Source organism: Taeniopygia guttata, chromosome 18 (assembly GCF_048771995.1).
Source record: "Taeniopygia guttata chromosome 18, bTaeGut7.mat, whole genome shotgun sequence".
NCBI classification, from domain to species: domain Eukaryota; kingdom Metazoa; phylum Chordata; class Aves; order Passeriformes; family Estrildidae; genus Taeniopygia; species Taeniopygia guttata.
The window spans coordinates 1,677,289-1,690,749 of record NC_133043.1 but is presented as its reverse complement, the minus strand read 5'-3'; the positions used below and the strand labels follow the sequence as shown (position 1 = coordinate 1,690,749).

The following is a 13,461-nucleotide window of genomic DNA, read 5'->3' as shown; positions in this document are numbered from 1 at the left end:
ATTCCCTGTATCATTATCCCCATTCCCAGTTATTCCTATTCCCTATATTATTCCCATTCCTGATATTATTATCCCCATTCCCTATTTTATCTTTATTCCCGACATTATTATCCCCATTCCCGACATTATTATCCCCATTCCTGATATTTTTATCCCCATTCCTGATATTTTAGTTCCCATTCCCGATATTTTTATTCCCATTCTCGATATTACTACCCCTATTCCCGATATTTTTATCCCCATTCCCGATATCATTACCCCTATTCCCGATATTTTAATTCCCATTCCCGATATCATTACCCCTATTTCCGATGTCATTACCCCTATTCCCGATATTTTCATCTCCATTCCTGCTATTATCTCCATTCCCGGGATTATTAACCCCATTCCCGATATTTTTCTCTCCATTCCCGATATTTTTCTCGCCATTCCCGATATTTTCAGGAATTCCCGTTCCCGATATTCCCGTCCCCAGCGCGCCCCCCAGCGGCGCGCTGCCGCGCTGCCGCACTGCCGCGCTCGCTGCGCGTTGTGCGGGGCCTGGCCCCTCGCGGCCGCCGTCGGGGGCGGGCCGGGCTGGGCCGGGCAGGAGCGGCCATGGGGAACCTGTTCGGGCGGAAACGGCGGAGCCGCGTCACGGAGCAGGACCGGGCCGTGCTGGTGAGGGGGGGAGCGGGACGGAGCGGGCTGTGAGGGGGGGAGCGGGACGGACCGGGCCGTGCTGGTGAGGGGGGGAACGGACCGTGCCGGGGAGCGGGCCCGGGCCGTGCAGCTGAGGGGGGGGACGGACCGGGCCGGGCCGTGCCGGGGAGTTGGGGGGATGGACCGGCCGTGCTGGGGCTGAGCGACCCCCGGTGCTGCCGGTGACACCGCGGGGACAGCGGGCGGGGGAACGGCGCTGCTGGAGGGCGGCTGGAGCTGTCAGGGCTGAGCTGTGACCCTTGTCCGTTCCCCTGTCCGTCCCCCTGTCTGTCCCCCTGTCTGTCCCCCTGTCTGTCCCTTGTCTGTCCCCCTGTCCGTTCCCCTGTCCGTTCCCCTGTCTGTCCCCTGTCCGTCCCCCTGTCCGCCCCCCTGTCTGTCCCTTGTCCGTCCCCCTGTCCGCCCCCCTGTCCGCCCGTCCCGCCCTCCCCGTGTCCGTCTGTCCCGCAGCAACTGAAGCAGCAGCGGGACAAGCTCCGGCAGTACCAGAAGCGGCTGAGCCTGGGGCTGGAGCGGGAGCGGGCGCTGGCCCGGCAGCTGCTCCGGGACGGCAAGAAAGAGTGAGGGGCAGGGGTCAGCCGGGGCCGAGGGGGGTGGCAGTGCCACCGCCGGGGTGTCACCGGGAGGGAAACGCAGCTGGACTGTGGGAACCGGAATCCCGGAATGCTTTGGGTTGGGAGGGACCTTAAAGCCCATCCCATTCCACCCTTGTCATGGCAGGGACACCTCCCACTGTCCCAGGCTGCTCCAAGCCCTGTCCAGCCTGGCCTTGGGCACTGCCAGGGATCCAGGGGCACCACAGCTGCTCTGGGCACCTGTGGCAGGGCCTCAGCACCTCCCAGGGCAGCATTTATTCCCAATTCCCAGTTTGCTCGTCCTTGCTCCTCGCAGGAGCAGGTCCTGGCTCAGTTCAGCTGCACACAAGTTGTCCCCTTTTAGCAGAAGCACAGAACAAGTGTGGCTTTGATGGGGCTCCTTTAGGCTTCAGTTGCTTCATCCCTGTGTGTCCCTCAGGAAAGCCATGCTCCTGCTGAAGAAGAAACGGTACCAGGAGCAGCTGCTGGATAAAACAGAGAACCAGATCAGCAACCTGGAGCGGATGGTGAGCCAGGCCTGGGGGTGTTCTGGGCTGGGGCTCCCCTGGGATGTCCTGGAATTCCATTCCATTCCAGCTGCCAGGTCCTGGCAGGTGTTCAGCCCTCTGTCCAAGGGCAAACATCTCCAAAATTGTGCGTGTGCCACGATTTTCCCTGGAGACACGGAGTGGTGTGTCTGGAACCTGCAGCTTCCCTGCTAAAGGTGTGGTTTGGAAATTGCTGGAACGTTACTCACAGGGGGGATGGCTGCACTGCCTTGTGTCAGCCCTGTCATTTCAGAGCTGGATGTGTTTGGGTTTGGGGAGGTCTCAGCTGGCACTGGCAGCTGGAAGATCCCGTGAAATCACCTCAGGGGCTGTCGGACCTGCTGGTGCAGCTGCCTGTGCTGAGCTTTTTGTGTGGATGTTTCCTGCTGCTGGTGCCACTGACAGGACAGCAAGGGCTCCACTGATTCCTCCTTGCAGCTTCTCTGGTGGTGCTGGCAGCCTGTGTCTGCCTAAGAATGGCAACCATGGAATTATTGAGGTGGGAAGAGCCCTCTGAGCCCAGTCACTCCCCAGCACTCCCACTGTCCCCAGCTGCCACATCCCCGTTTCTGTTAAATCCCTGCAGGGTTCCCAGGGCAGCCTGTGCCAGTGCCTGGCCAAAGTGTGACAGGCTCTTCCCTTTCTCCTTGCCACTGCAGGTCCAGGACATTGAATTCACCCAGATTGAAATGAAGGTCATCGAGGGCCTGAAAATAGGCAACGAGTGTCTGAACAAGATGCACCAGGTACTGTGGCTGGGGCACTTCAGGGGGGCCTGGCTGGAGCTGCCTCCCTGCCCCCTCCCACACCTGGATTTTGGCTCTGCCCTTCAGGTTATGTCCATAGAAGAAGTGGAAAGGATAATAGGAGAAACCCAGGATGCTGTGGAGTACCAGAGGGTGCGTGCACGAGGAGCTGGGAGCAGCACCACAGAGCTGCTGGGGTGGGTGCTGCACCCCAGAGCCACCAGGCTGGGGTGTAATGTCCTTCCCTCTCTCCCACAGCAAATAGACGAGCTCCTGGCTGGCAGCCTGACTGAGGAGGATGAAGATGCCATTCTAGAAGAATTAAATGCTATTACTCAGGTGGGGTTGATGTTCTTGTGGTTAAAATCCACGTTTTTAGGAAGCTGTTTTTAATAGCAGTTGAAGTGCCTTTTTGCTACTCTCAGGGCCAGTCTGGGGGCACATCTGGGGCATTGCCACCCTGGTGTTTGCCCACAGCTGTGCTCTGTGGCACGTGTGACACTTTGTCTTTAATGTCCTCGCAGGAACAGTTGGAGCTTCCAGAAGTTCCTTCGGAGCCGCTCCCGGAGAAGATCCCAGGTATGTTCTCCTTGCACAGCTTTGGCCTCTCGTGCTCCTGTGCTGTGCAGGGCTCTGAGGCCTCTCCCAGTGTCAGTGCCTTGGGAAATGGGAGGGGACAAAGCTCCTGGAGTGGGGACAGGCCCAGCTGAGCCCTCGCTCCAGGAGGACCCGAGGCTCCGCTCGCTGCTCCGTTGGCATCTGGTCATTGCCTTGGGGAGCTCCCTGTGTGGCCCCTGCTGTTCTTGTCACATCCTGTACCTGCTCTGAGGCAACCTCCTGCCCTGAGACACCTCATTCATCGGGAGGCTCCATGAGGAATTCCTCCTTTGCCTGAGCCAGGCAAGGCTTCCTCCCACAGCCCCGGCCGGTCCCGTCGTCGCAGCGCAGGGACGGGTATTTTGTGGATGCTGGATTCACCCTGACAGCACTGGATTTCCTTGGGAAATGACTTGGAGCTCTTCCCACCTCACTTCCCAGTGATTTGGAAGCAGCTGGATGAGGATCACTGGAGTCCCACAGTTCCAGGATTGACAGAGCGTGAGCTCCATACAGCTGAAGGTCCCTGGGTGTTCCTGAGCGATCCGAAGCCTCAGTGGATGGATTTGTGTGGGAATGGAGCTGGGAAGTGGGAGAGCTGACCAAGAAGGTGACCAAGCAGGCCCTGGTGGCCCTGCCTGGCAGGGAAGGAGCCCACTGGGATTCATTAGGTGTCTGTGCTAAGGAGCTGAAAACTCAGACTGGTGAAGACTCCTCTCCCAGGACAGCAGAGCCCTGAGCTGTCGCTCACAGGAGCTGGACCTCCCTGCTTGTGCAAAGAGGAGCTGGAAGAAGCCATTTCCCTGTGTGGAATCTGCCCAGGAGCAATCTGGGATGTGGGTTTCCTTGGAGCTTGTTTACTCCTAAACAGGGCTCAGATGTCAGCACTGAGGCCAAACAAAACAGCCCAGGGGTGAGGGCAGAGCTGGCCCTGCTCCTGCTCCTGCCCAGGATCTGTCCCTGGGCTGGGCATGTTCTGAAAGTCTGTAGTTCTTCAGTGCTGTGAAAAAGGGGCATTTCCTCATGGGAATGTGGGGTTATTTATAACCAATTTCTCTTAGCTGTGCGAGCATTTGCTGCCCTGCAGAGTGGACTCTGAGCCCTGGATCCTCCTCAGGCTGCATGATATTTGTATTCTCTGATTCTGTAACAAGTTTCTTTTCCTTCCACAGAAGTGTCACCCATCAAGAACAGGCCAAAGCCAGAGCTGGTGGCAGCATCTTAATTCCCAGTGCTGGGGTTTCCCCCACCAAACTTTCACCCTGGACAGTTTGCCCTCCCAGTGTGCTGGGAACAGGCAATGCCTTGGCAGCATCCCAGCTGTGCTGGGTGGATTGTGGAGCAGGATTCCCTGCACAGGGTGGGGAACCTCAGCTGATTATCGCTCTTGTATCAAGATTGTTTTCTAGTGCTTTCTTTTTTTGTAACTTAAATTCCAAACTCACTCAGCTGCGCTGTCTCGGGATTAAACAGCAACTCTAAATCATCCAAAGCCAAATTTTTCTCTGTAGGTTTGATTGCTGTGGCCAAATCCCAGGAAATGCCATGCTCAGAGTGACCACGTTTGTGCTGGGCATGGGCTGGGTGAGCACAAGCCCTGTGGAGCACTCTGGTGTCCCTCTGTCCCTTCTCTCTCCTGGTTCCATCTGTGCAGGAGTGCCTGTGTCCCTGTCCTGCTGCACTTGGGCAGTGCTGGAGCTCTGGCTCGTGCAGAACCAGCCCCAGGGGGTTTGGTTTGGGCCAGGCTCAGCCTGGCTGCTCAGCCCTGCTCCTGCTGCGGTGGCTGTGGCCCAGCAGAGCCTGACCTGCTGTGAGCTGAGGGGCTGGGCACGGTTCAGGCCTGGCCCCAGAGCCCTGCGGAGCCGAGCAGCCCTGGGCTGGCAGAAATCTCCTGCCATGCCTGTGTCAGGAGCCAGGATTGGTCCCTCGTGGGCTCTGCTCCAGCATCAGAGTTCTCCTCTGCCTGGGATGGACGGATGGATCCCACGGACTCTGCTCCAGAGCTCCTGCCGGACGTTTCCTCGGGGACTCGGACACGTTTCCTTGGGCTCGTGCTGCTCCGGACGTGGGGCCTGAAGCTCCAGAAATCACCACTCCAAAGTGCTCTGGGAGCAGCTCCAGGGAGCCCCAACCCCTCTGAGGACTCACTGGGATGCTGAAGGGCCTGGAACGCTGCTGGCAGCCAGGTGGGAGCAGATTTGGGTGCTCTTGGAATGAGCTCACCCGCCAGCTTGCAGATGCTCTTCAGGACACTGCAGATCTTCACTTTTTATGTTCTTGAAGCCACAACCCTCAATCTGCATTTCTGCAACAGCAGAAGGACCAGAGGGTCCTTGGAGACTTTGTGGGGCTGTCGTTGGGTTTGTGGGATCTGGTGCTAGACAAAAAGCGATCCCAGGGACTGGGGAGCTCCCCTGTGCTGCTGGGCCAGCAGCAGCTCTGGGTGGAGTTGTGTGCTCCATGTCCTCTCTGTTGTGTTCCAAAGACGGGCCAGGGCATCCTCGTCCTCCTCATATGTCCCCAAGGCAGTGAGTGCTTTGGAAGCACCCCATTCCCACTCCCACTGCTGTGCCCTCACTAATGTTCCATACCAACCCCACAGCGCCTGGCCCTGTGTTTGACACCAGCACAGTGCTGCCAAAGCAGCTGCTGCCTCTGGATGGTCCCAGGACCGTGTCTCTGGTCACCCCAGCCGCTGTGGGGACACCAGCTCCTGCTCCCAGCCCTGCCAGGACAGGGTCCTGCTCTGCTCCCGGCGGTTCATTGTCTCTGCTCAGCCCGGCTGTGCTGCAACGCAGCCTGTTCCCACCAGAGAGAGCCTTGGATTCACCAGTGCCGCGCTGGCAGGAGCATTTCTGGGCAGTGCTTTTCCTTCAGGGCCCCTTCAGCCCGGTGCCAGCCGGTGCTGGGCTGCTGAACGTGCCCCTGGTTCATCTGGGGGGCACTCCCAGGAAGGGATCTGTCCTAGGAGAGCAGCTTCCACTGCTGCTGCTTTGGGAAAACTCTGTTCCCTGGGCTTGGCATCGCCACGGGAGAGGCCTGAGGAGGGTGTGCTGCAGTCCCTGTGCTCAGGTCTCCTCTGCTGAAGGTCCTGGCAGCAGGAGAGATGAGCCAGCCCTGCCCAGGGATGCTGTGCCAGGCCGGGCCGGGTCCCGGGGGCTGCACTCCCTGTGGGTGCGGAGAGGGAGCAGGGCTGGTGCTGAAGGGGTTAATGCAGCTCCTTCCATTCATTGTTGCCACAGTGGAGAGGCCATTTAGTGATCCAGCAGGAAAGCTGGGAGCAGCTAATCCCTGCCCCAAGTCTCCTCGGGAGGAAGGGCCGGGAGTGGGCTGTGACCTCTGTGCTGTGCTGTGACAATAAAGTGGCTCCAGTGGCTCCTCCGACTCTCTTCCAGCCTCGTGTTTGCACAGGGAGTGTTTTGGATCAGCAGGAGTTGCCTTCCTCCTTCCTGCCCTCCTTGCTGCCTGCTCCTGGGAGAGATGTGGGCAGGGAATTTCAGAGCAGGCTCGGTGTGTGACACAAACAGCCCTGTTTGGCACTGTTTGCCTGGATGGCCCCGGGAGGTGACAGTGCTGGGACAGTCCTGGCACGGCCCTGGTGTAGCTGGGATTCTTGAGAGCCTCGGCCACTGCCCTCCTCTCCCTGGGATTACAGCAAAGCCAAATTAGGGGATTTGTAAGAATTACTCTGGAATTGTCAAACTGATCCATGGTCAATCCATGCCCAGACTCAGGGCTCACATGGACCCGTGGCTCCCTCCCCCACTGTCCCATCCCATTTTGCCTGCTCTGTAGGACTTGGTGCTTCCATCCCTGTGGAGTTGTCCAGCCACCCCCGAGCGCCTGTGTGTGACTGTCCCTGCTTTGGAGTGGGCACAGGGACTGGGACACCCGCTGCAGGCTGGGACCCCACCTGGGCTGTTCCTGAGCCTCTGGACAGCAGCTGCTCCCTCATTACTCTGGATTTACTCTGGATTTACTCTGGATTTACGTCTCTCCTGCTGCTGGGAGCAGCGGGATGCCCCAGACCCCCCTGCCTGCACCAGCCGGACCCTCGGGGTGGCTCAGCCCCCCCTGGCCCGTCCTGCCAGGGCCTGGGAAAGCAGCTGTGCCGAGCTGGGGGTGTTTCATTACCACTCCCCGTGCCCTCAGCTGTGGCAGCGGGGCGGGAGCCAGCTCCTGTCGGGAGGGCTGCACGGAGCTCTTCCAGCTGTGTTTGAGTTGGCCAGATGTTGAGCGAGAGGAGCGTGGAGGCAGCGCTGCTCGTTGTTAATTAAACCCTGGAGAACAGCAACAAAACTCAGGCTCCTGCCTCGGCTGCCCCCGCAGCGCCCGGAGCCCTCCCCGGAGCCCCGGCCCTGGCACGGCCCTGGCACAGCCCTGGCATGGCCCTGGCACAGCCCTGGCATGGCCCTGGCACGGCCCTGGCCCCTGTGCTGAGGCTCTGGAGAAGTTCTGGCCACTGAACAATGCCCAGGGCAGGCACAGCACGTGTGACAGTGACAGGGAGTGCAGCATTCCCGGGAGCAGTCACTCCTCCTGGATCTCGGTGCTATTCCCAGCACTTGGTGTGGCACTGTGGGATTCCCGTGCAGGGGGAGGGAGAAACGAGGAGCTCTGCTGGGAGATGGTGCTGCCCATTCCCTGCTGCCCACAGAGGGACGGTCCCTGTTCCACGGGGACACTGCTCCATCCCATGGGATGTGCCCAGCTGGCAGCGCTGCCTGCAGAGCCCTGGCAGTTTCTATGCCAACACAGCTGGATGGCAGCGCTGCTGGGGAGGGAGGGGGGCTGCCAGCCCACCCCGGGACAGCTGCACAGCCCCAAAACAGCTGCACCCCGACACGGCTGCACCCTGACACGCTGTCATGCTCCGCTGCCTCCGGTGTTTCCTGGAACACCCATGGAAAAACAAAACAGAGCTGAGAACCCCGGAGGTGTCGGATCCCTGGCCTCTCATCTGGGCCCTGCTGCTTTTTTGGCACGAGGGGCTCAGAGGCCCTGGGGGCTCTCACTGTCCCCCCTCAGCTCCCACCCCAGGGGAATGAACTCACAGTGTCCCTTGTCCCCCACCCTCCCTGGCAAACCCTGACTCAGAACCAGGCACAGTTTGGTGGATCTTTCATCTTCCTCCTCCTCCTCATTATCCACACCCTGAGCTTGCCCTGCCCTGTGTGGGGTTCCAGGGGTTCAGGTGCTTCCCACACTCGGGGGCACTGCCGGGGTGCTGCATTCTGCACCCAAACCCTGGAGTGCCACCCCCATCCCGGCTGCCCACTGGGACACCCTGGGAGCCACCCCTGGCTCCTTCCCTTTCCCCCCCGGTGTCACTCTGAGTCACCAGCAGAGTAGAAGAGGCTTTGGCAGGGAACAAACCCAAGTTTTGATAGTTCAACTGTGAAGGGAGAAAAAAAAATCAGCGCAATTCCCTAATTAGAGCAGCGCCGGGAACAAAGCGGGTCTGTCGGAGCGCGGCGCGGCCAGGCCGGGAATGTGACCTTTGGTGGCTCCCGGTGCCAGACGGGACCTGCCGCTGCTCGGCAGGGCTGGGATGCCTCGGCGGGGCTGGGATGCCTCGGCAGGGCCAGCTGTGACACTGGAGCCACAATTCCTCCTCCTGGGGGACGCGGGACCCGCGCTGGCTGGGTGGAAGGAGCACTGGGAGATGGCACTTGTCCCCGTGTCACCGTTTTGCTGCCCTGCCCTGCCCTGCCGTGGAATGCGGCTCCTCAAGTCGTGGGTGCCGCGTGATGGGTGTCCCCAGCCTGTGTCCCCTGCCCGTGGCTGCCACTCGGGCAGCTCGGCAGAGCCGTGCCGGGCTGCTCCGGGGCTGGCTCGGTGATTAATTAGCGAGAGAGGAAATGAGAGCAGAGCACTCCCCGGGCTGGGCTGTGCTGTGAAGCAGGAGGAGCCGCGTCCCTGCGGAAAGGCTGGAGATGCCGTGCAGGGAGCTGGGTGGCCTTGGGGCTGGAACAGGAGCAGGGGAATTTGGCACCGCATCCTTCAGGACCGAGATCCGGCGTTTTGCTGCTTCCCGGAGCTGGAATGGGCAGCCACAGCCATCAGAAGTGGCAATGGGACAGGCAAACGTGCCCGAGGGGGCTGTGGGGCTGTGACCAGCCCAGTGCCAGCTTGAGGGACAGAAGGGGTGACACGGGCAGGGGATGGCAGCGGGACATGAACCTGTCCCTTCTGCCACCTCCCTGTGACTGGCTGGTCCTTCCCAGGCAGGGCTGGGCTGGGGGGAGGCAGCCCCCGAAGGTGCCCACAGCCCCCGAAGGTGCCCACAGCCCCCGAAGGTGCCCACAGCCCCCCAGCGTGCCCAGAGCCCCCAGCAGCACCTCGGCTCTGCCCCGGACGCTTCCCCGAGCTCAGCAACGTGATGCAAAATCCCATCATACCAATTATGCAAATCGCATAAACTATTCCTGTTATTGCGAAGGATCCCCAGAGAGCTCCTTAGCGCTGTAATTCAGCATTACTCACTCGTGAAACAGGCGCTGGGGCAGGTGAGGAGGGACAGCGAGGGGGACCCGGCGCGTTTTGGGGCTCCCCCAGAACACACAACTCTGCTCCCCCATGCCCCATGGGGCACGGCAGAGGTTGGGTTTGCTGTGGAGCCCTCCCCAGTCCCCAGGATGGCAGCAGGGATGTGGCAGTGGCAGTGCCAGCCCCGCTGCCCTTTCCCTCGTGCAGCAGCCGGAGCCTCCCTGCATCCCTCATTCCCACTCGGCGCCTCCATCTTCCCAGGCCCGGCACAGCATCCGCAGCGCTTTGTTCTCCCACCCACTCCTCCTTTCCTCCGTCATTCCGGCTCCTCCCTGTGCCTGCGCTCCCCGGGAGCCTCCCGGGAGAGCCGAGGCTGCTGCGGCCGCGCTGGCTGAGCCCGGAACCCGGCAGGGCACGGGGGACACGCAGGGGACAGGGCTGTCCCCCCGGGCAGGACACAGGGGACACGCAGGGGACAGGGCTGTCCCCCCGGCAGGACACGGGGGACACGCAGGGGACAGGGGACAGGGCTGTCCCCCCGGCAGGACACGGGGGACACGCAGGGGACACGGCTGTACCCCCGGCAGGACACGGGGACACGCAGGGGACAGGGCTGTCCCCCAGGCGGGCAGGGGGATGCTGCTGGCACCGGGAGTGTCCCAGCCCTGCCCGGCTGCCTGCAGCCCCCGGGTCCCTCTGGGGATTGCCATCGGTGCCCCCAGGGGTGGCACCCGGCCCCAGGCTCTGTGACCCTCGCCATGGGCTGGGCCAGGTGCTCCGAGGCAGAGAGTGACACGTGTGTCACATCAGGGACAGAACTGCCCGCGAATCCCTGGGCACAGCAGCTTGCACTGCTGGGAGTCTTCCAGCGGGATTTAGGGAAACCATGGGATGATGAGAGGCAGGTACTTTGTCGTGCCTCAGTTTCCCCATGGTGAAATCAGCCCACCCCACTTTGTGAGTCCCACTCAGCCAAGCATGAGGCTGGAATGGCTGGGTCCAGCCCTGCAGCTCCAGCCTGCAGAATAAGGGCCTGGATTGCTCATCCTTGGCTAATCCCCAGTAAATGGCTTTGCTGGGTTTGCTCGGCAGGATTTAACTGCTGGGAGCTGCTGGCACATCTCCAGCCCGGGGACAGCTTCTGAGTCCTGACCCCTTGATGGCTCAGGGACCAGCTCCCACCGACACCAACAGGACAGAATCGTGAAATGGGCTGGGCTGTGGCTCAGGTGCAGCTGGGTGTGTGTTCAATTCCCATCTGTTAAAGGTGGGGCAGTTCTCTGCTGTTCTTTGGGCAGTTTTCTTTATCTCTCCCAAAACCAAACTTCCCTCCAGGAGATCTCTTCTGTTAATGGACCGTTCATTATTAATTATCTTCTGTTCATGGGCCAGTGACTCTCACTGCATGGCTGAGAAAATTCCATCGTCCATGGGGAGATGCTCTGCCCAGGGGCGGAGCCGAGCATTCCTACCTGGATAGAATCTGAGATTTAGAACAACAGAGAAAGCCTTTTCCCACTGCTCTCCCAGAGGAGCAGCTTTCTTCCCCACTGCATTCCCAGAGGAGCAGCTTTCTGCCCCCTGCATTCCCAGAGGAGCAGCTTTCTTCCCACTGCATTCCCAGAGGAGCCCAGGCCCATCTCCCCCAGCCCTGGAGCTCCAGAGGAAAACTCCCCCCTTGTGCAGGATCCTGCTCCAGCAGAAGCACAGCTGGCACTGCAGGAGGGCTGAGCCACCCTGGGATGGGACTGCTGCCAACATCCACAGGGTGTCAGGGCATGTTCTGACTCTGTCAGTGTTTTGTTTGTTTGTTTGTTTTTACTATTACATTTGTATTTTTAGTTTCCTAGTAAAGAACTGTTATTCCTATTCCCATATCTTTGCCTGAGAGCTCCCTAATTTCAAAATTATAATAATTCGGAGGGAGGGGGCTCACATTCTCCATTTCACATGAGGCTCCTGCCTTCCTTAACAGAGACCTGTCTTTTCAAACCCACACAGCTGGGAGGGACCTTAAAGCTCGTGGGACATTCTGCCAGACCAGGCTGCTCCAAGCCCTGTCCAACTTGGCCTGGAACACTTCCAGGGATGGGGCAGCCACAGCTTCTCTGGGAAACCTGTGCCAGGGCCTGCCCACCATCACAGGGAGGGATTTATTCCCAATATTCAACTTAAACCTACTCACTGTCAGTTCAAGGCACCTGCTGGAATCCTGGTGAGCAAAGGCTGCCCTGCAGAGGGGAGGCTGAGGCTGAGACTGGGAGGGTGCCCCAGCACCTGGGTACTGCTGTGGGGTTTGCTGGCCCAGCTCCTGCATGAGGTGCTCCAAAGGAAGTGGGGGGATGGCCTGGGGTTGAGGAGGGGCCCCCGAGGAGGGCAGGGGACAGAACCAAGTGAGGTGTTCAGGGAAAACATGTTCTCTACTCACAGGGTGTTGGTTTGGCTCAAACCCACCTGGCTGATTCCCCAGTGCACCCAGATGTCAGAAAAATCATGTTTAGATTCTTTTAGAAATAAAAACTTCCTGACACAGCACAGGGAGGGCTCACAGTGATGTCAGGGCTCCGATGGAGAAGCCATCTGCCCAGGACCACGGGACAGGCAGTTCCTGGGAATCTCATTAGCACGGTGACACTCGGGTACACACCTGCCCTGCTCGGGCTGTGCTGGGCACCGAGGGCTGGCTGGGCTCAGCCTTCCCCTTCAGCACACACTGAACAGGAGGAACAGAGAGCCAGGGGCTGCCACAGGGCCAGAGGGACTGAGGGGGAAAACAGGGGAGATGGAGATGGAGATGGAGATGGAGATGGAGATGGAGATGGAGATGGAGATGGAGATGGAGATGGAGATGGAGATGGAGATGGAGATGGAGATGGAGATGGAGATGGAGATGGAGGCAGCTTCTGTGGCCTGGTCCAGTTCCCTGCCTGGTCTCTTCTGCTCTGGCAGTGCCAGGAGAACCCAGTGACCACCTGGAGCAGCTGGGGCTCGGTTTTCCTTGGGAAACTCCAAGCATTTTCTCAGGGACTGTGACAAAAACCAGCACTGGTGCCATGACAGTCCCTCTGCTTCCTCCTCTCTGTGGCCAGTGCCACATCCCACTCAAATGCTCCAGGGATTCCAATCCACCTTTATTTCTCCTCTCTCCGTGTCACTGGAGGCTTCCCAAGTTCGCTGAGGATGTGGCAGCTCTCGGTGACCTCGCAGTGCCACGTTCCCCTCCCTGGGCAGTTATGCTGCCCTGCAGCACCTCCCTCCCGTGTCCCTCCCTGGCAGCCACCGGGGTGGCATTTCGGGAGCAGGGAGAGTGTCCCCAGGCTGGGAACACGGAGGGGCTGCGGGCCTTGGTGCAGCTGCTGTCACTGCTCTGGGACATCACTGCTCCAGCCACTGCTGCCCTGGCCACCACTGCCTGGGCTGTCACTGCCCTGGCCACCACTGCCCGGGCTGTCACTGCCCCGGCTGTCTCTGCCCCAGCTGTCACTGCTCGGGCTGTCACTGCTCGGGTTGTCACTGCCCTGGCCACCACTGCCCTGGCCACCACTGCCCTGGTTGTTGCTGTCCTGGTTGTCACTGCCTGGGCTGTCACTGCCTGGGCTGTCACTGCCCTGGTTGTCGCTGTCCTGGTTGTCACTGCCCTGGCCACCACTGCCCTGGTTGTCACTGCCCTGGCCACCACTGCCCGGGCTGTCACTGCTCGGGATGTCACTGCTCAGACTGTCACTGTCCTGGTTGTCGCTGTCCTGGTTGTCACTGCCCTGGCCACCACTGCCCTGGCCACCACTGCCCTGGTTGTCACTGTCACTG

At 60.2% G+C, this 13,461-nt stretch overlaps 1 protein-coding gene across 1 annotated transcript; it reads left to right on the top strand.

The window, feature by feature from the left end:
• Positions 1-530: 530 nt before the first annotated feature.
• CHMP6 (charged multivesicular body protein 6) lies at positions 531-4,651 on the top strand. The gene is made up of 8 exons (XM_002195760.7): positions 531-660; positions 1,150-1,259; positions 1,714-1,801; positions 2,482-2,568; positions 2,656-2,721; positions 2,827-2,907; positions 3,093-3,147; positions 4,338-4,651. The coding sequence occupies exons 1-8, from the start codon at positions 598-600 to the stop codon at positions 4,388-4,390; spliced, it is 603 nt and encodes a 200-aa protein (XP_002195796.1). The 5' UTR covers positions 531-597; the 3' UTR covers positions 4,391-4,651.
• The last annotated feature ends 8,810 nt before the right edge of the window (positions 4,652-13,461 follow it).